Source organism: Sturnus vulgaris, chromosome 10, assembly GCF_052056855.1.
Source record: "Sturnus vulgaris isolate bStuVul1 chromosome 10, bStuVul1.hap1, whole genome shotgun sequence".
Lineage (NCBI taxonomy): Eukaryota > Metazoa > Chordata > Aves > Passeriformes > Sturnidae > Sturnus > Sturnus vulgaris.
Window position 1 is genome coordinate 9638761 of NC_142252.1, and position 26074 is coordinate 9664834.

General features: G+C 37.6%; 1 protein-coding gene across 4 annotated transcripts in view; it reads left to right on the forward strand.

Moving 5' to 3' along the window:
- Positions 1 to 2057: 2057 nt before the first annotated feature.
- RHBDD1 (rhomboid domain containing 1) overlaps positions 2058 to 26074 on the forward strand; it is a 28256-nt gene continuing 4239 nt past the window's right edge. The window contains exons 1-6 of one of the 4 annotated variants that reach the window (XM_014877883.2): positions 2058 to 2162; positions 7861 to 8379; positions 9834 to 9966; positions 13316 to 13404; positions 14911 to 14961; positions 19379 to 19501. In XM_014877883.2, coding sequence (XP_014733369.1) covers positions 7947 to 8379; positions 9834 to 9966; positions 13316 to 13404; positions 14911 to 14961; positions 19379 to 19501 — 829 coding nt within the window. In that variant the 5' untranslated portion in view covers positions 2058 to 2162; positions 7861 to 7946. Of the gene's footprint in view, positions 2163 to 2197; positions 2423 to 2466; positions 2873 to 2900; positions 6956 to 7860; positions 8380 to 9833; positions 9967 to 13315; positions 13405 to 14910; positions 14962 to 19378; positions 19502 to 26074 lie in introns of those variants that run through there. The other 3 variants (XM_088170727.1, XM_088170726.1, XM_014877884.2) reach the window with 3 other exon arrangements.

The window sequence follows — 26074 nt, forward strand, 5'->3', positions numbered from 1 at the left end:
TTGGTTTTTTCTTCTTCATTTTCCTTCCAAGTATTGCATTCTCTTTGTAATCAGGCCAGACATAACAGAAAAACAGAACCTATACTGTTAATAGTTGCTTAAATGGAACGGGATATTGTCTTAAATTAATTCAACCCACCTTTTATGTGTCAGCCCTTCAGTTATTCTTACTTAAGAACATTATTCATGTTGAAGAAAGCTGAGTAATAGCTTGTATGGCACATGTATATCAAATGTAGAATTTGTAAAAAAAAAAAAAAAAGTTGTAATATATGAACAATGTTTCTCATTCCATTCGATTTTATTGGTAAGAAAAATTAACACTCAGGCAAAAAAGTAAAAGAAAACCATGAGGTGAATGGTGGCGTGAGATTAAAGAAAGAGAGCAGCAGGTGTTTCTTTTATTTCTTCTAACCAGCTATTTATGTAAGTATAAACTAACCCGGAAAATCTGGCAGGATATTAGTAAAATTTGTGTAAAACAAGGAAAAAACCCCAACTTTTAGGAACTTAATGGGTATAAAGTCCCACACTTGGGTAAAGAGTATAGGAACAATGGTTTAAAACCTAGTTACATATGTGGCCCATTAATTATAGCATTAGAACATATTATTAATTTCCTTAGCCTCCCATTGTTCCTGTGACTTTTTTTATCCCTGACATATCATTAAGGATCTGAAAAGAGAGAATAGTAATATACAATTGTTCAGATTGACCCACGAAGGGAACTACGATCTTCTAGGTCCGAGAAAGGAACCACAACCTCAGGACCTGCACATCCAGTAATAAGATCTGGGCCTGTATTGAGGCAATAAATATGGCATCTTTAAGAATTATGGACTGAAGTTATGATTGTCTGAAAATGGAGTATGCTGTTAGAGGAAACAGTGCCAATTGTAGAAAACTTGGTGTATGATTAAAAAAAAATCTCTCAGTTCAGGCACTTCTAACTCTCACATCCTGTGATTTCTATGAATTATTATGATTAGCATTAATTGAGGTAACAGATCTAAATGTGCCAAAAGTAAGGAGCTTAAGGTAATGTGTCTAAATGGTGGCACACACTGAGCCTTGCCCGCCTCTTTTGGCTTCTGTTCGTTCTTGGAAGCGAGGACTATGCTGCAGTTGCTTGTTTTGGCAAAGCCTGCTCCTTTAACTCGATCTCCACCCTATTTCTAGGAATTCAGCCCCTTTCATGCCTGCCAGTCTGCTGAGCTGTGTGCTGTTTTTGGAAGAGCAGAATGCAATTTTCTTATAAATTTTATGACATACTTGTACAAGTTGCCAAAATGTTCTATGAAACCTGAGTGCCACATAAATGACAGCAAAATCAGACCATTTACATGTAGCTTTGGCTATGGGTTTTGTATGATTCATTTCTAGACACATATTTGCACCATCAGCTTGCCAACATTTCTATGAGAACCTATTATTTCAGGCATTTATAATTTGCTCAGTGTATTCCCTACTGAATATTAATAACAAAGCTCACAGTCTGGATATCTGTGTCAAATTTGGGGAATAATACAGTGACATCAGTGACTAGTACTCTACAAAAGTGAAACTAATAGAATCTTTAGCTGCGCCAGGGGAGGTTTAGATTAGACATTAGGATGAAATTCTTCACAGAAAGGGTGGAATGGGCTGCCAAGGGAGCTGGAGTCACCGCCCCAGAGGTGTTTAAGAAAAGACTGGACGTGGCACTGAGTGCCATAGTCTGTTTAACTCGGTAGTGTTTAGTCATAGGTTGGAATTGATGATCTCTGATCTTTGCCAATCTTGTTGATTCTGTGATTCTGCAATGCCTTCATCTAATTGGTTTCAAATCTTGGAAAAAAAAAAAGTCCTCGAACTATTAAACTTACAGAACTACTTTCTGTTTTGCATGTGCAGTAAACGCTTCCAAACGAAACCTGATTATGTATTTTAATAGTGGGCAGCGCCAGCGATCAACACCCGCCCCAAGACACCGCCCCAGCTTTCCCGCCTCCGCCCTCCGCCCTCAGCCCGCCCGCGCACAGCGCCCCTGGCGGCGCGGCGGCCGCGGCGCAGGCGCGGTGCGTTCCCCGGGCGGGGCCGGGGCCGCTCCCCTCGCCGCGGAGTGGCGGCCGCGGGTCACGTGGGGCGGCGCGGGGTTCCGGGTGCTGCCGCCGCCGGAGAACGTGAGTGCGGGGGCGGGGGGCGCTGGAGCTGCCGCCACCGCCTCCTCCCGCTCCCTGCGCGGCTCCTCCTGCTGCGCTCTTCTATTCTGCTCTCCTGCCCTCCTCCTCTCCTGCCTTTGCCGCCGCCTCCCGGTGGAGAGCAGTGCCCCGGCCGTGAGGGGTGCGGCCGTAGCCGGGGAGCGCGGCCCACAGCCGGGGAGCGCCGCCCTGCTGAGCGGGGGGTGCCCGGTGCAAGCCCCAACAAGCGCGGTCTGGGCGGGGTAAGCTGCCCTCGAGCTGCGCTCTCTAGGAAGTTTCCCCCCGCCGCTGCATGGAGTGGTGGTGGGAGTTAGGGAGGTGAAGCGGCCGCAGGAGTCGAGTGCCCGGTATTGCCCGGTTTCACTGCCGTTATCTCCGCACCCGCACCCGCCGCCGTGACTGCGCCGCTCCCGGGAGCGCTCCCGGTGCGCAGGAGGAGCCGCGGGGCTTATCCGCAGCCACAGCTATACGTGTGCTGTGACTTCGGGGTTACTGCTCTCATCTACCCCATTTTCTGCAGAAAAATACTTTTCACAAGTTCTATAAGCAACTAATTAAAAAAAGTCTATAACTAGCCAGAGCTAGATCCCTTTTCGTTGTTAATACCACGGAACAAAAACCTACCCCCAAAACCTGCAAATAACTTGCAGCTGTATTAAGAAGCAGTGGCAAGTGTATCTTGTCTGTAGTTGGTAAGTCTTCTTACAGTCGTTAAAACAGCGAGTTTGAGTAATTCAGGTGTCTATAAAATGTAATTAACAATACCTGAGCTGGTTTGATTTCCTGAAATAGCGCAGTGATGTTTTTCCTGGAGCTGGGTTTTTACTGACGTAGATTGGAGGTGTTGACAACAGTAGTATAACACTAATACTAGAAAGCGTATATTTCTGAATTGTTTGTATATTTAACCAGTGTTATTGAAAATTGATTTCTTCAAACAGTGAGGTTTCCTGTTCTTTCTCTTACACACTGCAGACAAATTTTCCTTCAAAGCTACCAAGGAATGCTAAAATTCTAAGAGCTGTTGTGCTTCTGAAGTGGAGTCAGGCAATCTTTGAAAGTTTCATTTTTTCATAATATTAAAATTTTTTTCAGATACAGAAGAATGCTCTTCTAGTATGATTACCCAGTTTAACATACACGCGTAACAATTGCAATCAAGTGGGGAAAAAAAACCAACAAAACCAAAATCCCTGACCCTGAGTTAAACATCTGTGAAGTTAAAACTCAGCTGTGGCCTAATCTGAAGTTCACTGTTGTTTTGATGTATTTTTATTTCAAGCTGTGACATCCTCTTACCTTCACAAGTACAGTGATATTAAATATTTATGACTATTTCACTTTTCCAACTTCAATTAGTGTAGATATATCCTAGAGTTTTGAGAGGCAGTTACTAATTACTGTCTGTTATGAGAGAGATTTGACTTAGCCCCCTGGGTTCTTTCTTGTGAAAGCTGCCTCATTTATTTTGGGATAAGGTGGCTAAAATGGTTCTTGGCATGTGTTGTTTAACATGTGTATATTTTATTGTGAACAGTAATTGTTATACTCTTCAGAACACAATTTTCAGTTTTAAGTTGAAATTTGAAGTTAAAAAACTTTCTTTAGGTGGTACCTAAGATGATTAACAATCTAAAAAAGATTTTAAATTTTCATGCTGAAGCAGATATAAGAGGTAGAAGAACTTCTTTAATCTCACAGAAAACTTTGAATGAAATTTAAAATGTTGCATAATAGAAAAAGACTGTTATACAGCCACTTATGAAGTCATTGATCGTTGATACTTAACTTTGAATTGTCTCAGAGTTACTGACTTAAATTGTTTTAAAACATTTTTATTACAGATGTATGACTTATCTCACCAAATCCTGAAATGCTGTGTCTTTTCAGTTCACCATTCAATATTCCTTTGTGAAGGAAAGCCATTTAAAGGCACATCTGATGAATCCAGAAGTTGTTCTTTATGAAGCAGTTAATTTTATAACTAAGTCAGAACCTTGTCTTTGCTATTAACTCTGTAATTGACTGGACATTTCAAAGCTTATTGTAGCTGCCAGCTTGTGGCTGACCTCCTTGCATGCTTATTAAATATAAACAGGATGATTCATTATGTTTCACATTTTTAGTTTATTTTTCCTTGCATTGGTTGTTTTTTCTGTTTGGTCTTTTCCCCACCCCTTTCCAAAGTCTGAGGGCCACAGTAAAAGTGTTTACAGTTGGCTCCTGCTTCCTTTACCCTCCTCTTTTGCCCTGAAAACAGTTTCTGCTTTACCTGGAGATGCTTTGGATCCTGAGACTGTATCTTCACAGACAAGTGCTGTGGGCCTGTTGAGGCTTATCTGTATTGTGGAATGCTTTGTCCTTACCATCACTCACCCTTTTTGTTTCAAGTGGTTTTGACATTGGTTAGCTCTAATCTGGACATGTAAGCTGAATGCACAATTTTTTTTCCAGAGTGTACTTGGTTTTGCTTAAACATAGATCAAAATTTCAGGGTAGTTATGTCTGTTTTAGGGGGAGCAAGGGTACAGGGAAATTCTTTTCCTCTAAATTCAAATTGCAGCTGTAGGAAAAGACAGTAGAACGTTTCATTTTAACTGATATTTACTAAAATATTTACTTAATTAGATTATTTTTTTAGTAATGTGAAGTTGTAATATTTTATGGTTGCCAAATGAGTGAGGGGGTTTGTAAAAATAAATTTAAATGCTTTTTTAAATGCTTTTTACTTGGTCAATACAAAACAAACAAACAAATTCCAAGAATATTTAGTTCAGACATTTATCTTGAGTAGGTGACAAAAATGCAGCCACGTGGCAGCCTGGATGCAAGACAAATGCTCATTTCAAGTCTGTTCTGGAAATTTGTACATTTTGAAGTAGGTGGCATGTTTTCAAAAAAAAAAAAAAGAAAAAGGAAAAAAGCACCTCATTGTTTCAAGCTTCATTAGACTTTTAATAAACAGAGTAGAGGCTGAGGAAGAATGTTCAGACAGTTGAAAGCTCTATATGTTTTAAGGGAGTTGCATTCCTGAAGGCTCTCAAATAACTACTGTTCTCTTTCTTGTGTCTTTTTCCCTACAGCTCAAACACATACTGTGTTTTGGCTGATATTTTTGGTTGCTCCCAGTAATGGGGATGGTTTATGATAATTAACACTGCTGTAATCATGATGGAAAGCATTCCCAGTCCTGTTCCATGATTATTGTCTGGCTCTGTGCTGGATATGAGGGTTTCTTTTCTTAGGTGCATGGGTGTTGAAAGTACTTAAATTGGGAATTGAAGGGTATCAGAAGCAGAGATGGAAACTTTAAAACACAAGGCTATTTGACAATTTGAAGAACGTGGCAAGATTTTGACATTTCCACACAATTTGCATTTAAAGGATGTTCACTTTTAAATTCTAACAGTTTTTGTGTTGACTGTTTTGTGATGAAAAAGATGTAACCTCTGTGTGTGGTACAAGAAAAGCCAGAGGTCTGGGCAGAGATTATAACAAATATCAGAGCTAGTGTGGAAAAGGAGAATGACTTTGATTAAACTTTGGATTAACTAATTCTCTTTTGGGTAAGGTTGACTTTAAAGTCAAAGACTGACAATGTAATTATCTGCAATGACCAATTTGTTTAACGTGTTGGTTGATTTGAGCTTTGTGAGGGCTGCAGCTGTGGTCTCTGCAGTTAAATTGTGATCATTAGACACTGGGTTTGGAAGGCACCAGTGTAGGAAGTTACATGTTCAAGAGGCCTGGTATAAAGCACATTTCTGTTGTTTCCACTCTGTTTTGGACAAGGCTCAGGCATTATGTAGCATTTTGAATATAATAACGTGGGAAAAATGTAGTGACTTTCATTGTTATGTAGCAGATAGATTTTACATGCGTTCTGGTTTACTGCAGTTGTTTTCAGGATTAAAAAACACAACCAAATTGGTTTTTTCTTCTCTTAAATTGCTATAATAAGCATAAATGTGATTTAAAGAGAAATACAGAGACTAAAAATACTTAATTATAAGAAGTGGCATTAATTAATTCTGTGTGTGAATTAGCATGGAACTGTGTCCTCCCCTCACTTTAGGAGAAGCAGAGAAGGTAGCCTGGCCCCTACCTGGTTGTTGATGTTCCACCCTGTGCAGGTGTCCCAGGTCCTTTTGCTGTTACAGGATAACATCATCCAGAGGTGCTTTCCTTCTTTTCTGTGTGCTCACTGACTTTGTGGAATGCAGCCCAGTCAAATTATTAAGAATACCTTGAATACCTGAATAAAAATGTTTAGTAAAGTGTTTGCAGGCATAGCAATGGTCTGTAGAAACGTGAAACTTAGTAAATCCAAACAGACATAATGGGAAAGTTTAAATTTTGCAGCTTGAGCTGTCCTTTATAAATGTGCCATTTTTCCTTCTGTCCTCTAGAAGAATTAGATTGCTGCTTGTTTATCTAATGAAAATGTTGAAGAGGAATAATTTCGTATGAATTGGAAAGGCATTTAAATAAAAAATTAGTATATTAACATCTTTAACTATATTGTGTATAGTGGAAAAGAAGGTTAATAGGGTGTTGAAATGAGAATTTTGTATATATCTCGATATTTCAGGCAGTTTCATTTGAAACCTGGTGGCAGAGTTTGGAAGAGTAATTGTATTTTGCTGGTTCTACATAAGTGATACTTACACATGGAACAATGTGCTGTGTACCTTCAGTAGTTCAGCAAAGAAGGGACACCCTGGAGGGGAGGAGAGGCTGTGCTGTTGTTAGGCCACCCTGCAGAGTTTTCAGAGGTAAAAGCAGGACTGGCCAAGCTGGGGGAGCCCTGGGAGCCAGCCTGAAATCCTGGCTCTCCTCCTGTCCTCCACAGGCGGTTCCACACTCCTGTGCTGTGTGATCCAGGGCAGCTGCCTCCCTCCTCTCTTGTCAGTTCCTGTCACAGTAACTCTTTCTAGCCAGATCTGTTTCTGTAGCCCTCTTTAACCCCTGCGTTTTTCTGGCATAAATAAGGCAAAGATGGAAATTTTGTTATAACTGTTCAAATTTTATATGCTGGTTTTGTATATGATTTCTCCCTATAGTTTTCTTTTCTCCATGGTTTACTTCTAAACTAAACTCTTTATTCTCATCCCTAGGAAAGCAGTAACAATTTTCAAATTGCATCTAGGAGTACTTAGCTGTGTCTTTGTTCATTTTTTAAAAATTATAACTTCTAGTTTTCAAGCTTAGCTTGTTTTGAATATTTGTAAATTTGGAAAAATGGTCATTAAAAAAATTTAAATATGTGGCAAAGATAGGAGTCCTGGAAAAGGAGACTCTAGAGAAGAATTTTGAACTCTTTTCCTTCCTGAAATCATAAATATTCGGACTGAATCAGAATTAATGAAAACGTGTCTAGAATACCCAAGTATTTTAATAGATTAAGTACAGCCCGTCCAGGGATGTGAAACAGAGGTTTCAGACTGCTTTTTCTCTCAATGCTTGTCTGGATTACCTGTATAAATCTCTTTTTATTTGTGTTTTGTATCAGTTTACAAATTCTGATTTTTTTTTTCCTTAATTGAATTTTTGTTCTGATATATGAAAGGTCTCAGCTAATTATCTTGATGATTTTTTTGTGTTTAAAAACTCACAAAAACCAGTGATGAGCTTCAAAACACCACAGTGTGTACATAACAAGTTATCTTTTTTCTTTCAGAATTTCCAAAACCTGTATGGTTTTGAAATTGAACGAAAGACTGGAATTTGGAATAATCTTCACATTTCTTTGAATAAGAAGTAACAATGGAACGAAGGCAAAGAGGAGTCAGTGCTGGACTGCTTTTGCTGCTTTATCAAATTTCTCAAGTTGGACTCCAGAACATTCCTTCTGTTACCCTTGGGGTACTTGTACTGAATATTTTTCTCTTTCTGAATCCTTTGAGGCCACTGACTGAAGTGTGTCTCAGTGTAAATGAAGCTGTCCACAGAAAGAACTGGCAGCGTTTGCTGCTTGCTCCTTTCCACCATGCAGATGATTGGCATTTGTATTATAACATGATTTCCATGCTTTGGAAGGGCATAATGCTGGAAAGAAAGCTGAAGAGCATATGGTTTGCCTACATAATTGCAGTATTTTCAGTACTGATTGGAGTAGTTTACATAGTGCTGGAACTCCTGCTTGTGATAATTTTGGATGATCCTTCCTATGAAATGAATTGTGGTGTAGGTTTTTCAGGTAAGACAGAGTTGGTCCAATTCATAAATGTAAAATTAATATGTAGAGTTGCTATATTACAATAACTGCTAATTGCAGAAAGAGGATAGGGGTACATCTGTATATGTATGATTGTCACGTCAGTATGCTTATCCTATTTTTTAATTTAAAGTGTGTACTCTGGGCATGAACATAAAGTAATTCAGTTATTGTTCTTGTGACCAACAGGGACTTTACCTGAGAACATGAAAATATCATCATCGTGTAGAATTGTGTTGTCTGTTTAATATTGCAGTTTAATTGAAGCCTGAACTCTTAATTTTATGATGTCATATAAGCATTTCAATAATGCTCCTTAGGTAGCTTCTAGAAAAGCCTCTTAGTTTAAAATTACTTGTGCCTGTCTTTGGAGGACCTCCTTTAGATTTGATTTTTCTAGCAGCATCCAAACACCTGATTTTGGCCATCTTCCTTCCAGTAATGGTCTTGTCTCCTCCTTTAGCAGATCATTTCAAGATAAGTAGGGGATTTCCTTGCTGTGATTGGGACCTAGCCTTAGAAGGCAAGCCTTCTTTTTCAGCCTTTAAGAAAGTTGCTTCAACACCTCTGAGGTTTCCTTGGAATATTCCAGTGGGTAGGAGCTGGAACATCGTGGCAGTTGCTCCTCTGGACCTCCAGATATTTTCTGGTCCACCCCCCTTTGGTAACAAGCCTGGCCATTTCTAGCATGGGCCTTTCTGGGGGCTGTAGAGGCCCTGAGTGCAGCCCCTTTCCCTGAATGGTCTGACTGCTTGTGCAGCCTCAGTGTGGCCATGTCAAAACTTCTACTTGTTAATTTGTCAGGCTGGTTTTCAGACCACTGTGAGCTTTCTCTTGAGAGGAATTTTTTCATAAACACTTCCAATATGTTCTCTGAATTCGTTCCATCATATTGGCTGGTGGTTGCATGATAAAACAGTTGCAGTCAGTTAGAAATTAATATTATTTACTGTGATAAAAGGTGATTTATCTACTTCTTTTTTTTCAGAAACAAGTGGTTCTGGAGTATGTGTAAGATGATTTTCCATTAATTCAGAATTTAAACCTACTGTTGATCTTTATTCGCATTTGTTTGTCTTGTTTTCAGTAGTGGCTTTTCTCAAGTCACAGAACATTTTTTTGAGTTCATTTTGTGAATTATTTCAACTAGAACTCCCATATTAAATTTATGTTTATATTGTTTCGAATACCTGAATAGCTACAGTGAGCAGGCACATTAAAAAGCAGCTTAGATTTGGCTGTTATACATATTTTTTGTATCTTTTTTTTTTTTTTTTAAGTCACTGAAAAGTATCACTGAAAGAACAGAACTGTTCTGGCATGCAGCAGTATGCTTCATGGTGCTTTGAAACTGCATGGTACTTCAAATTGTTTGCATTTCTTTATTATTTGTGCACAAGTATTTCTCTCTTCATGTGATTTCTTCTTGTTTGCAGGAGTCTTGTTTGCTTTGAAAGTTTTGAACAACCATTATAATCCAGGAAGAGTGAGCAGTGTCTTTGGATTGCCAATATCCAGTAAATATGCTTGTTGGGTGGAGCTGGTGGTTATTCATTTAATCTCCCCGGGGTGAGTGCATTGATTATCTCGAAGAGATTTGGACTGTCTGGAGTAGTTTGAAATATCTCATGAAGTGTGAGTAGTGTTAGCTGGTATCCCAGGGCTGCAGCTGGTTGGGGCTGCAGTGTGCTTTTTCCTTAAAACCCTCGATTTTGAGTACATCTCAAATTCAAAACCTGAAATACTTTTCCCAGAAGGTGTAATTGAATATTTGATGGAAGATAACAAAAGTTGATGGACAAGGAAAAGGGCTGTGCCTTTTCAACGAGGTAATTAAACAACCACCATAGTGCCAAGGGCTTCATTAGCTGAGCAGCATTCCAGTTTTCTTGCCATGTCTGTCCTAGCCCACTCTGGCTTAGTCACTCCTGACTTATTATCAAACTTTCAAGTAGTATTGTGCCAGTTTTGTTAGTGTCACTGTCCTGCAGTGCTGCTGGTCGTCATCCTCAGTTTCCCTGTGTGCTCTGTGCCAGCACAGTTCATCTGCCCCTACGTCTGGGAGAACAGGGCCTTGCTGTTCTTTGGCACTTGATTTTTGTAGTCCTGTTTGCAAATGAGTAATTTTCCTATGTAATATTTTGTAACTGTGAATCACATTGCTGAATATATGCAAAGTACAGACACAAAACCTGTGAACTATCAAATCACAGTTTATGTGCAATTTCCCACTTTTCAGAAAGGTTTAGAAAAAGAGCTCAGCAGTGCTCAGATATTCCTTGTCAGATAGTACGATACAGCTGATAGAACATTTCCGAGTACAGAAGGAGAATTCAAATACTGCTTAGGTTAAGCACTGCTTTTATTGCTTTATGCCTGGCTGCTCAACTGACTGCAGTGAGGATTAAAGACAGAAGAGTGCTCTGCCTAAATGCAGTTTTATTTGTGAGCTGCATGGCATTGTTACAAGGATAAAACTAAAGCTTTCAGTGCATTAAATTTTTTTTTCTGAAAAATATAAACTGTTGTTTTAGCTGCACATAGGTTTTATTTGGTGATATGTTTAACAGTACTGTTTTTAATTAAAGAGTAGTAGAAGAGCATTATGTATTAAGTAAAATCATATCATACTGTTTATGGTAGAGGAAAATGTGGTTTCAGATACTGTGTGCTGTTCTTTTTCAGTTGCATAGGGTAGAGAGTGGAGAGGAAGTCCAGAAAGAATATTAAAAATACTTCATAATTTCATAAGTTTAGATTGCTGACTCATCTAAACCTGTACAGAGGGCAATTTCACAGTACTTAAATGATAATGGGGGCTACAGAAAACAAGTAGTGATATGCAGAAATTCATGTCCTGGAACACAACATATTTAATTAGTAACTGCCAACTGCCTTGCAATGGACCATAGCAGTTGTAGCTCTCACAGCATTGCTCTTATATGCTCATCTGTGTGCTCAGGGCAGGTTATAATATTTGAAGTCTATATTTAACTGGTTCCTTTTGTAGATTAAGTTGCATAATTTAGTTTTGAATAGATAAGAGGTCAGTAATTGGGGCAGAATTCTGTCCAGTCAGAAAGCCATGTGGTAAATTTGGACCTGCCTTACTGGACTGATGTAGCAGGCTCACTTGAGAATCCATAACCAGTGAAAGATCCAGAAGTACTATTGAGCCTTTTGAAAACCTTGATCTTTGTGTTGGGAGAGGATTTAGGAGTTTGCTAACATCTTACTATTTTCTTTCTCATTAATGTTTTTTGTTTTGGAAAAATTTTAAAGTGCATTCAGTACCCTTCTAATCTTCCCCTTCGATAAAGGATACTGAGATGCAGGCTTTGCTTAGCAGGCCTTGGGATTATTTGTTTAATGGAAGAACAGACATGTGAAAAGTTACTTTCTGTTTAATCTGTGTCTCTTCCAGAACTGGGCAGATATCTCAAGTCTTAGGTGAACCAACATCATGTTGGTGATTTCTAGAGTAGGTGATTTTTAAGTATTTTTAATTTTCTGAGGTCAGATATTTTACAAGTCAGGCATGCATATTTCATAAATTTGGAAAATCTGTTCCAGAAAATCTGTTTGGAAAACTAGTACCTTTTGGATCCTTTATTTTGGTAACTACCTTTTATCTATAAACGTTCACATCAGCATTTATGTCTTACTCTTTAGAGAGTTGTTGGTTACTGGTGAGAGAGAACTGCAGCTCTGCATGGCAGGGTAGCAGTTTGTGGTTAAGTAGGTGGCAAAAGAGTGAATTTAGATTTGATCTTTACCTCCCTCTAGTGACACGTGCATTTTCCTGTCTCCTTTTACCACTGATGCCTGGAAGTTGTCTTGGCTTGGGTGCTTCTGCCATCATTTGTGTAACTCCTGCAGATCACTCACCTGAATGTAAAAATTGATGGAAATATTTTACTTGGTACATTAAACATTTAATTTCTACTTTATAAAGGGAAAAAAAAGCACTGATTTTAGCTCATATTATTTAAATTTGTATAAATGAGTTATTTCTAATTGCATATGAGGAAATTTTAACATTTAGTGTATTGGCTTCTGTAACTTTGTAAGAGAGGTGAAAAATTTGCAACTAGTGTTTACACCTGCTTGAATTCAGAATATTTTCTCTTAATTTATGTTTAAACACAGAAGAGTTTAACTCTTAATTTGAATGTCGAAAATTGATTTTTGAATTTATAGAGTACCCCATAGTCATGTCAGTAACTGGAGCAAGTCTCCTTATTTACTGTTAACATATGCTTCTGGGTTGATTTCTCAAAAGACTCCAGAGTCTTTTCATTCTGTACACAAATGGTAATGATATTTTTTTAAAGAAATTGTTGGTATGCATAGCAAAGAATTTGGATCTCAGCATTTCAATTGTTCTTTCAGTTTTGAAGGCAGTGTATTACAAAGATTGCAGTGGATCTGCTTTCATGCTTCTTTCAGACTAATTGTAGGATTGCACGGATAGTGCAGTACAAAGTATTGTGTTTGTGCTTTCACTCAGAACTGTACATGGTTTTGGTAAGATCTACCCAGATATTACAATGTAAGTTATTTTCTAAAGCTTAAAACCAGTTTACTCCTTTGGAAGTCTTTAAATGCTTTTAGGGAAATCATATTCTGTAGCAAATAAAATGATCTCTCCAATTGGTTTTTTCAGTATATTTGTTAAATACTTTTCTGTAACTATGTAACTCCCAATTTTAAGGTAGTTTAAAAGACAGAAAACTTGGCATTATACCCGTAGAGGCAGGTAATATCCCTGTGCATGGTCTCACTCAGGGACTTTCTCAGGGAAGTCTCAGAGACTTTCTCTTTACAAAAATTCTACACTCTCACTTTTGTATCCCTACCAAAAAAAAAAAAATCTCCCTTTCCATTTGTCACAAGATTTTTTTTTTTTATTTTCTAGGACTTCTTTCGCTGGGCATCTGTCAGGAATTCTCGTTGGATTGATGTACACTATGGGACCTCTGAAAAAGATCATGCGAGCCTGTGCAGGTATATCATTTTGTTGAATTTGCAAAATCTGCATAAGGAACGCTTTTATTTTTAAAATTTGATGTCTCACATATAGAAATTCAGAAAAAAAATTTTTTCTTAAATATGGATAAGAGCAATTAAGAATAAATATGACTTTCAGATATTTTTACATAGAGGAATAACTTTTTCTCTTCTTTTTAAGTATTTATTTAGAGTATAATCTTTCAATGAAAATGTCACTTCAAATGAAGTGTGGTGAAGCCCTAAACATATGTCAGAACAAAATGTTTCCATCTTGATTTCTGCTGTTGTGTCAATCTATTGGAAGTCTCTATGGTTTGCAAAAGGTGGTGGGATGCTTAAGAAATTGTTACTGGATTTCTCAAGCTTTCCAACAATGTGTTATTACAGCTTTTCATACTGCAGTAATGATTATTTTTTAAAAAATATTACGGCTTTAGACATCTGCCGTCTTAAAAATTGTTTTAACTACAGTCCTGCAAACTTTTAAATGAACACTCCCATAAATGTCAGTGTTTTATTGAAGTCTAAACCCTGACACAACAGCTGTGCTGGGGTTGGTTGGCAGAATATTTGGCTTTTTATGTCTGACTACTTGATAGGCTGAGTACTTTATTCATGACTGTTCCATCAAATTGAACATGGATACAGTGTTTGTAATGTGGGGAATTATTTGTTCAAATGTGTGTGCTCTCACTGGGGCTTGGATCACAGTTTATACATAGTCTGTAGGAAGGGAGAAAAGGGCACCAAAGCATCAGCTTTCCTGCCTGGCTGGAGGGAACAGACGTCAGGTATCCCGTTGGTTAAAGGTTAACCTTGCATGATTCTGTGTACAGGGATCTGCCTGATGACTATAGAACAGGCAGGCATCAGCTCAGCTGCCAGGGCAGCCTCAGGCTCTGCAGCCTTGGACTTGGCAAGGTGCACCCTGACTGGCTCACCTGCTCTGGTTTGGAGTTGGACTGGGGACCTTCTGAGGTCCCTAGCAGTGAATTTCTCTGGGACTCAGTGACAACCCCACAGTACTGTTGGTGAAACTGCCCTGCAGACCGGGCTGCTGTGCAGGTTCTGTGTGACTGACAGCTGCAGGAAGCAGTGTTCACTGCATGGGCCTTTTTTCCCCGTGTAGCAAAGCAGGAATAATGCAGTGTTGCTCCAATCCTCAGTTTTCTGTGCATTAAACATTATTACTAATGAATACTCTCAATAGAGAAATTGTTCATTGTGTGTTCTGGGGAGAACATTATAGGTTGGTTTGCTTTTTTCTAGTCCACATGGATATGTTGCTTGAACGTGGCACACTACTATAAAATCTGGAACATACAAGCTTGCAATAGTATGTTTTCTCACTGATGCCAAAACAATCCAAAGATACCCGTGACTGATTTCCTGCCTGTATCTTATGAAACAAACTCTTAAAGAAAGGGTATTTTAAATTTGAATTTTGTATTCTATAAAGAAAATATGATTAAACAGCATATGCATTATTCTTTTATTTAGCTGGCATTTCTTTCTTCACTGAGCCTGACAGGCCAAGGGACTACTATTCAGGTAAGTACTCTTGTTCATTTAACCAAAAACTTACTCCAACTTCAAAAATAGTTTTTTGCTAATGATTAGAAAACCTATAGGAGAGCTATGTAAATGGAAACATACACAGAATACAAAATATTCTTCACATGTATACTTGCTAAACTTCTATTACTTCTCTGGGAATTCTCACTTTTCCTCTTCAGGCAAGTGTGTGGATGGATTTTGTACAAGAGGCTTAAGCCTCAAATTAAGGTCATGACTTCCTAAAATGCTACCTCAGGGAAATATCATCCCTTTTGCACAAGGTGTAGCAGTGGGGAAATTGTGCCTACTGAAAGCAGCCTTTAGGACCTTGGTAAATATGCCCTCATCTGGCAAATTTATCTGTTCCATTCTGGGGTGGTTTTTCACTTCTAACAAGGATCTTCCTTTGAACACTCTTTGTAAATGAGGTAATTTAAGTGCAAGAAAACTCCCCTCAGCAGACTGAATTTAGGCCATCTTCAGTTTTTAATGGATGGTTGGAGTGCTGACATACATTTGATTCACTTCTCCTGCAGAACATTGAATCATTGCATGTGGAGTGTACAGAAATAATAGATGGAGTCCTTGTCTGTGAGGGCCAGGAGAGGCTGGGAGCTGGGCTCTGGGTGTTGGATCTGAGCTAAGGGATGCATATCCTGGCATTTCTTACCTCCTGCAGGGATTTATGCTCTTTCCTGGGCATCTGCAGGAAGAACAGGATAAATGCATAGTGATAACTCTCTCAAATATCTGCCAGTGTACAGTGGCTTGTGGCTTAAAGATGTTCTCAGCAGAAAGTTTTATGGGAGAATTTTGTCTTTAATAGCCTGTGGTAGATCCTTCTTCCATCAATTTGCCAAAAACTCTTTGGATCAACATGAACACTTTTAACACCTACATCATCAGCAAAGACTCCGAATGTGGCTTAGAATCTGTCATGTTTTGGTTTGGCTTGAACCTGCTAACTGCTAATTTCATTTGATGCACATTAATTCTTTGGGGAGGGAGACTAAACCTTCATTCTTTATGTACTTCCTTCCTTAATGGTATTTTAGGCTTCAGTCTTGTACTCACAATGGTCATCTTTTCCCTCCATTTGGAAAGTTGGAGTCTGTCTGGTTGCTTATAAAGAAACTATTTCACACGTTTGATCTTTGTTACTGTTCTCTGATGTTTCATCAGGCAGGGTTTTTTATTTTGTGTAGTCTTTTATAATTGAGATGTGCTTACTTTGAGCCAACTTTATAGCTGCTTTTATTCTCCCTGATGGACTTTGTCTTCAATGATCTATCTCCAATTTTATTATTACATTAAATAGTTCCCACAAGCAGGATTCTGGGCTCTTAAGTATTTTTGAAACATCTGTTTTGTAATTCCTAAACAAAAGATCTTAGCCTGCTTTCCTCAACAACAGCAACAGGGATTGTTCCAACTTAAAGGTGTATTTACCCAGGATTTTCATTACTCTAATTTACTCTCAAGTCAAAACCATTTGACCTAAAGGCCAGTAAAGAAATAAAACAATTAGTGCTGTGAAGTGAAATGAGAGGTGAGCACAGTTTGTGTTACCTGTTCCCATGGCTGGCAATCCCAGCCCAGGTCAAGGTGCTGCCCAGCCCAGGTGCTCAGACACTGAACCTTCCTCCAGTATCCCAGAATAGCAGGGTGGATGGAAACTCAAAAGATTTCTATTGGAAAAAGCTCTTTAATAGCTAGTCAAGATAAGAATTTGTACTTGACATTTCAACTCTGTGATCTATTACAGCCCCTGTACAAACAGCAGCTGCTGGGAGCTTGGGTGGGTGTACAAGGCCACCCTTGTGGAGGAGCAGCAGAGAGTTCTGAACAGCAAACTTTGTTTGCTTTTCCAGCTCTTTTCAAGTAGGGAAAATAGAAGAGATTTCAGGAAGTAGAACAGCCATGATGGGGAGGGAAGAAAAAAGCTGTCCTTGTATACTGACAACAAGCAAGTCTGGACTTTTTTTGCATCTTCTGGGCATTCCCCAAATGCTGTTACTTTGAGTTCTTTTGGACAAAGGGGAGATGGAGAGAGTTAACCTGAATTATCCTGTCTTCCAAGTTCACCTTTAGCTATAACCATTTAATTTTTGCTTTGTACTAAATTCATTTGTCTAAAATGACTTACAACTGCAGTTAAGAAAATATATATTTGTTATGTTCATTCCCTGTTCATACACTTTGTAATTGTCTTTCATCCTATTTGCAGAAGTCTTAATGGAAGATTTAACCTTTTGCTTGGTGTATGATATATGGAATAAATTTGGCCATCTGTGAATGAAGAAAACTTGCTCTAGTGTCACAGGCTAATGATGCATATCTTGATTAGTTTTTCACTTTCTGGCATTGCTGATTTATTATTATGTGCCTTTAAATACTAATTTAAATAGAAAAATAGGTGAAGTTATGGTCAGAACAGATTTTATGAAACAGCACAAGGAAACAGGTTTAAAAGTAAAAAGGTTTTAAGTGAAATTGTAACACATTTAGTACTTAGTAGCTGAATTAGGTTTTCTCTAAGTGCAGTTCATGAATAAAGTATTAGGACATTTATTTTGATTAATAGGAACACCTTGAACATGTCAATGTTACCAAACTGTGTCTCATTTTAAAATAAAAGATTGCAGCTTTCTGAGCACTTACAACTTGCTGGCAGTGTGAAACATAAAACATAGATAAAACTACAGCAATTGAACAAACCTAAAATACAGCATCCTTTTGCTTTCATCAGATAATTTCATGCTTTTGGTACCAGGATTTTTACACTCTTCATGCATGTAGTTTTGAAGCCTCCAGAAAATAAATTTATAGCTGAGAAAATGTTCATTCAGATTACCATAAAGCAGGGGAGAATGAAGGGAGTATGTAAAGATTGCATCCAACGTGTACAGGCATAAAAGCTAAATGCTGTCCCTCAGTCAGATTTCACTGCAGGTGCAGGAGAAATCTTCCAGTGTCAGTTGTGTTCCAAGACAAGAAAGAATTGGAAACAGACAGAATGTGGAATGTGTATGTGTATACATACATACATCTGTGTACATGTGTATATAAAGTCATTGTAGGGATAGTTGAAATTACAGAGGAATATATATAATTCTGTGTAGAATTTTGTGCAGTTACTCTGTTCAGTTTTTCCTGATTTTCCTGTATAACTTTCAAGACAGACTATTGCTGGTTTTATTTGTCTAAAAGTCCTAGAGTATGGGATATTTTTCATTAGCAAAATAATTTTTAAAAAGAAATTATTTATTTATCCTCACTTTGTCATCTGTATTTGTTATTGACCACAGAAACAGTTTCACCTGGAATTGATAGAACCAATGAGAGAACACATGATGATGTTCACATTGATGCTAATAATCTGAAGAAAAAGGAAATGGCCTTCTGTACTTGTTTCATATAAAAATATTTCCATTTTTCTCATTTTGAAAAACCTTTGTATCATTTTCACTTGGTTGGAAGAAACTGGCAACCTTTCTGTACTTTGGTTCTTCAAAATCCTTTGTTCAGCTGTCTGGAAATGAACACATCACAAAAACTTTGCATTTTGAAAATACAGAAATTAAATAGAAAAATGGGACTTTTGTCCATAGTTTTCCTCAGTTGAAAAGTGTGACTTTTTTCCATAATTCTTCTCAGCTTAGGTTTTCTGTTCTCAGGCAAGATCAGATTGTGTTGTTAACAGGAAGAGAGTCTTGCTCAATTCTCTGGCCAAGTAATATTTTTCCTTTTGAATCCCATGTGTTTGGGTGGATGATGGCCTGTGCTTGGTTTTGGGCAGCTCTGCAGAGCCAGAAGGGGCTGTCAGCAGTGAGTGGGACACTGATGAGATCTGTGCTGTGCTGGCTCTCTGCAGAGCACACCATGAGCTGTGTACAGCACTGCAGGAATTTGCAGCAATCTTTCCCTGTGACTTGTCTAGGTGCAAAGATGACTGGAATTTATGATGACATTGTTCTATGGGCCATGGAGGAAAGGGGAAGAGGGGTGGGGAGAAAAACCTGACCAGTACCTGGTTTGTATTCTAGTGATAGCAGTAAGGTATCCAAATATTGACAACTGAATGTTCAAAGGACATGATGAAAACTGTCTTTCAATTTCTGTGTGAAACTTCTTAATAAGAGCAATTCTATGACACTTACTTTTAATAGTTACAAAAAAATGGAGATCTTTGGTCCATCTTTTTTCTATTGTTTATTTTTCCTCCTGTTACCATAACTGTGGCTTTGTAAATTAGAAGTTAATTCATGACATATATTGCATAAGTCATTGAACCCTAATAATTTTTTCTTTCCCAAATTAAACATTTTCTGGAAGAAAGCAAGAAGATAATATTTGATTTCACACTTGCTGAGTAGCAGCAATTTATTTTATTTTTTGATTCATTTTTCAGAGTATTATGGCTATTATCCAGATTATCAATACAGAACTTCAAGGAGCTACTTTGATTATACAGGTGGGCTCACTGAAGAAGAACAGCTTGAAAGGGCAGTGCTGAACAGCCTTAATGAAAGAGGTAGGAATTTTATTGCATTTTTATCTCTTAAGTTATGATTCATACTGAAAGGGACCCAGGAGGGAGAACAAGATGGATACCTCATGACTTATTTTTGGACACATCTTGTAATTTTGGGAAGGAATGCATATAAAATGACTTTTATTGTGAGGGATATTGTCTATTTTACTGTCTTTTTTAGATTATATTTTGCATAATTTTTAACTCTAAGTTTGAGAAAGAAATCCTTCAAAGCTTTTAATACCAGGCATTTTAAGATGTTACTTGAAAGAATGATCCATTTCTGTGGAGTTTTTTGAACCTATCAAGAAAACAGAATACAAATAACAGTGATAAGATTATGATATAAGTAAGTAGACAGAATACACTTTAAAAGCTTACACGTATCACTGTGAAACATCTACAGCTTTCATTTGTAGCCTTAAATAATCTCCAGCACTCCAGGTAAGATGTATTTTTTTGTCTGCTTTTTTTTAAACAAAGGTAAGTTTTGTGCTATGAGAGGGAGAATGTGTTTTTTTGGAGAATGTCCTTTGATGAAACACAAGAAGGAATTTCAATAGTACCTCACTAGTAGATTGCTGGGGCAAACCACCAAGTTGCATTTTAAACTTCCTTGCCAAAAGCAGCATTTCTTAACACTCTGGTAGTGCCTGCCTTCAGTGCTGGTTACAGTTTTTAAGCCTCACAGGCAAGTGAAGCAGGAAAAGGTATCATCATGTATTGTTTCCTGTATAATTTGGTGTGATCAAATATATGGGGATCTTGCTTTATTTTGCACCTCTTTCTCCTGCACTTCAGTTTGGACAAGCAAGACCTAAGATTTGAGCTCTTGAAATGCTTCCTTAAGCAAGCCTGTGTAAAGGTTCAGTTTGCCTATGGGCAGATGTCTTATTTCACAAAGAACATAATGCAGAGCATGTCACTGATCACACCTGCTTTAGGGACACAAAGGATGAGATTAAATTTACTGTGCTAATGGGCAATTAGGATATTCTTCCCTGTCAGTTACTTTGAAAAATAATTAGCTTGAATGAGCACTATCCTTTGAACACAATACATTTTCCCTAAAGCATGAACATTCAGAGATTCTTGCAATTACATGGATGATGAAACAGGTACTTAACATGACAAAAAATTACATAAAATAATTTGAAATAGGTTGTAGCAGCAGGTACCACAATCAATTTAGGACTCTCTTACTAATTTTTTTCCCCAACTATGACATTTCAACCATCGCAGCTGCTCTGTAACTTGGACAACAGAGTACTCCAATAATTTCAATTGATTAATAATATTTTTTTCATCCTTATTTGGACAAATACATTTAATATGGCTTTTAGGCCACAGAAGGTACCATTATGGATATAGAACATTGATCCATTCCTATAAACTGATGTGACAGTATCCTGCTAAGCTAATAAATAATACAGAATTTCCTGGTATCAGCTGTTGTCCACAACTGAAAACTAATGTGTATTAAGACTTGCATTGAATTTAAGCTCAGTAGATAATGTTCTCTAAACCCATACATGGATTATCTTAACCCAAACTAAAGATACAGCATTTCTGTTTATTCCACATTCAGGCATTCCTGAGCTGCAGATCTGATTTTATGCAATATCCTGAAATTTTCTATAATAATTAGAGTCTAGTGCACAAAAAGAAATTGCTAGGCTTGTTTGAGATCTGTGGAGGCATCAATTTTAAGACTATCAAACTATTTTAGTGATTTAGGTCTCTTTGCTGAAAGGAACTGCTACTTAATGTTTTCCATTCTCAGTTGTAGTTATGTCGTTGCCTCAAACAAGAAACCATTTAAACAACATTAACTGATTTTCTTTGCAGAGTTTGTTGGTTTAGTTTGGTATGGGATTTTTTTTTTTTTATTTTTACTGTTATTCTCATAATTTTATATTGGTTTCAAATTGTAATAGTTCTTCCTTTACTTAAGAAAATAATTTTAGGTTTAAGAAAGTCCTAGCCTTTGATATTTAAACTCCTTTTACTATGAAGTTCAAATATATGGCTGACATTTTTGTTTAATACTGGTATTACCAGCCACCCTTAATGTAACCCCAGTATAACCAAGTCCCTGATCTATTGTGTGCTTACTGTTCTGCTCAGAAGAAATATCTCGATTAGTTTGGGATGTGGGTTTGGATTTTTATTGTGAGATTTTTTGGGGATTTTTTTGAGTTGAACTTTTGAGTGTCTGCCTTTCAATGTCAATAACGTTAAGAATCCTTTGCAAGGTAGTGTTTCTCCACAAAAGACTAAGCTTTTTAAACATGGAGGTGATAATCTTTATAGTTTGTGACTGAGAGAAATACCTACAAGTATCAGGTATAGACATTCCTCTTATATCTTATCATGAACTGTCTATGCATTTCTTTGCTTTTGATTTGAAACTAAACCAATAAATATCTCTCCACTCAAAAGCATTTAGATGGCCTGGTATGGGCTGGTCAGAGTCACTTGGAGCAGTTAGGAAATACCTGGGATCTGGCTTACCTGTTCCCTGGAAGAGTTCCCATATCTCTTTCTTGCTATTGAGACAGGACTTTTTATTGGAGTCTTTGAAATTTGCCAGCCCTTGGAAGACTGTAATATAAGAATGGAATTTGTGAGGAAGCTGGAGAAATGCTGTATATTTTATTTCCAGTACTATCTTTTTTTTCTGCAATTATAGAAATGCCAGTCATTGCACTTGAATTTGGTGGTTTTCTGTAGAAATATCTTGAAGCAGATTATATGCTCAAATATGCAGTGCATTCTTTCAGATTAAAATTGAAATTTCATTTCATGAAATCATACACTAGGATTTAGGCTTTGAGAATTTGAGATTCAACTTTGGCACCCAACACACGTCTTGGACAAACCCATTGAGCAGACCTCATGTTCTAAATACCTTTCTAAAACCTTTCATAAACTCTGTGATCTGATCACCAGCACTTTCTTAAGCTGGGAAATTTCTGGGGAAATGAATCAATGAATTTTTATCATTTCCACACAAAGTTTTGGTACCAGTGTAAGACACAGACCTACACTTGCAACAAGAAGTGTAGTCAGAAGAATTTTAGAAATATTTAGTGAATTCTCTTCCATCTGTCTCTTCATAAATACAGTGGTTAATGTAGGATAAGAGGTTTGCTGAAAACTAGAACCAAAAAACTCCCGATTCTCTTTACAATAAAAATTTACAACCAAAATAGTTAAATGAACCACTGAGCCTTTCACCATGGATTTCTCTTTCAAACCAGTACCACGACCAGTTAGCACCTCTGAAATAGTGTGAGGTAAAGACCAGTTCTGCAAAGCAGAGATTTTTGAAAATACTGTCTACAGAGTTGGCTTCCTTAGCTCTTTGGGCAACAGTTGACAGTGCCATAGTTGGTGACATAGCTGGTTCTTGCTATTGCCACAAGGGATTTTGAGATAAGAATTTACTCAGATTTTTGTGTTCAAATGTATACAGAATGCTAAGTTCAAAAATATACAAATACACTTGCAGATACTGCCAATTCTTTTGAATGGTTTCCTTCTTGTGATTATTTCAACTGCTGAAGACAATTGAAATAGGAGGATGTAGCTAGAGATAATTTGCATACATATACACATTACATCTATTTTAAAAGCATGGTTTGCATATGGATGTAGAGACCTCTTGGTGTTCTATTCTCTTGGTGATTTGTATTCAGTGATACAAATGGGAGTCTTTTCTCTGACTTCAGTGGTCTCTGGAAATAGTTTTTTTCACTCAGTAACTTAAACTTGTTCATAAAGGAACAAACGTTGTTGCTTTCACAGTGGGTTTGGCAGGGTCACCTTGCTGGAGAGCAGCACTTGTGCTCCCCAGCTCTGGGCATCGTGAGCAGGAGCTGTGTGTGGGCTGCACGAAGGCATCCCTTACCCTTGGAGAAAGTGGGAGCTGCTTGGCTCCAGTGTGCACTGGTATCTCCATCCATCCATGTGGGTTTCTCAGGCTTGGCATTGGGAAAGGGATATTGTTCAGTGTTCCTTTGTTGCTGTGGGTCTTTGTTACACAAGCAGAAATGCAGTAACGGGAAAGCAAAGTGGTTTTTTTATATTGTAAGATTCTTGCAAATGTTAACAAACAGTCTGGGAATGTTTTTACTGCTAAACTAAGGCCAGTGAAAATTCCTAAATTTAGATTTACCCATAATTTACTATTTTAGTTTTTCATTGGATTAATTCTATAGATTATGTATATAGTTTACATTTTTTTCATTGGGACCATGTAAAAAATTATGTTCTAAACTCCTTTTTTGTGTCTGAATAAATTAGTCATTTTCTAAGGAAAAGCATACCATGGTATTTGCAACTCAACAAAATACTTCTACTACATTATGATAAATATAGAGCCCATCTGAAATTCTTCTTCTGTCTGAAATTTTTCATAACTTTCTTACTAAGGAGAGGAATAGCTGTCTGTCTATGCCTTGGGACTGGTTAAGTAGCATGTTTATATAGGGTTTTTGAGTTGGTTAGTAAATTCCTTTCAATACTTGGGAAAGAAAAACATGATTTAATGCATCAACCATTTTCAGTTAATAATGAGTTTAGCCTTGTTTTAGGTGAATTAGCATCTGGAGAACTATTAAATGGTTGGAAATGTAGTGAAATTATTTTATGCCATCTCTCCTGTAGAATTTTCAGTATTCAGCTAAATGGTAGCTGGAGGTAGCTGTAAAACTAATCCCCTTAATTCTTTGCAGAAGAACATCAAGTCCAGCAGTGGTCTCTATCCTCTTACTTCTGCATTGTAGCATTGATTATTTATAGAAAATTGATGATCTGAGTGTGCAGCAAGATTTTGGCTTATGAGGCAATGATTGATGGTTTCTAAAAACGTTACCAGTGTGCTTTTAAGGATTTGTTACTTTTAAAAGAGTTTATTTTGGTGATACTGATTCAGGAAAGATGAGATTTTGAGGATGATTAAAATAAATACAAAAATCCTCAAGTATGAAGGGATTAAAGATTAAGTCTTTAGCCATCTCTTCTCCTAACCAAAACAAATTATCAGACTTTTGGGAGGGAATGGGTTTGTGTATTTCTCAATTTTACCATCTTTTAAAAACAAGAGAGAGATGGAGACTGTTCAAGATTGTTCTGGCTTGCTCTTGTAACAATCCAGCTGTGTCTGGATTCATTGTATGTTAACTTTCCTTCTAAATTCATTACCCTCTGCTACTTTCCTGCTAATTTGATTTTTCATTTGTCAGCTGTTCCAAAGCATAGCACAGAAACAGTACTTAGTTCCATTTCTCTTCTTCACCAGTTTAAGTCTGTAGATGGAAGAATAGTTTGCTTCATAGCATGACAAAATTCTTTTCATACATTGACAGAAACTCAAAGGGCTGTGTTAGAAACAATAGCAAAGGCTAATGAATGTGGTCTATTTGGAGCTGAGTGGGAAAAATGGGGCAGTGATAAGTACTAAAAGCCAGAGCTCAGACTGTATAGCATGTCTGCATTTTGCAGAGGGAAGGACAGGAAAGAATAAAAGCAGTTTTGCCATTTTATATGTTTCATTCAGCTGTAATTTCTCTGACTTCTAGTAAAACACAAAACAGGGAAAAGTTTGCTGTGTTTTGTGTGTCTCAGCTCTTTCTGGAAGCCTTCTAGTCGTTGTCAAGTATGAAAGGAGGAAAAATGCCTGTACTGCCTTTCCTTAGGATTCTCTGTACAACTCACTAAATCATTAGAGTTTGATTAAACCTAAAGACTTCACTACTCTTTGGCTGGAAGAGATGAGTAGAGCAACACTGGGCTTTTGATTCTGGCTTCTTGCTGCCCTCAGTTTACTGCTTCTTACTCCAAATGCATCAAAAATACCTTGGAATGAGCTGTCCCTGGAGGTGTTTAGGGAAAGGCTGGATGTGGCACTCAGGGCCACTGTCTGCCTGACAAGGTGGTGTTGGGCCATAGGCTGGACTCCATCATCTTAAAGGTCTTTTCCAACCTCATTGATTCTGTGGAAAAAAATATTTGGATGTTTATAAACTAAGAGAACTGAAATGGAACACTTTAAACATTGGTATTTTTGCATTAAAAAGCAAAGCAAGTCAGGAGTTCAGAGCAGCATACTGCAGTAATCTGCAGCACACCCAAATGCTGGTTAGTAAACTTTAATTACATTCTGTTGTTATAACATAGTCAGCAGGGCTATACTATTTATGGAAGAGATAATTTATATAAAACTGGTATAAATGAAAACCAAGCAAGTGTTGGAAGTTGTTATGACATTTGATCAAATATCCAGATCAGAGCTCTCTGTATTGGTTAGCTGTATGGTCCTTGCTGGGTTCAAAAGAGATTACTGCTATCTGTGATTATCTTCTACAGCAAAGCCTCTCCAAAGGTAAGAGTGTTTTTAGAAATGACAAGTGTCTGTTCTTTGTATGGGTATTGAAGTGTTTTTGTAGTTGGGTTTTTGTATGGATACCACATTCAGTAGGTCCAGGACAGATGGTGGTACTGGAAATGATAAACTGTTCAACTGAAATGTTCCAGATTCTTCTGTAACACAACTAAAGCTGGCATGAA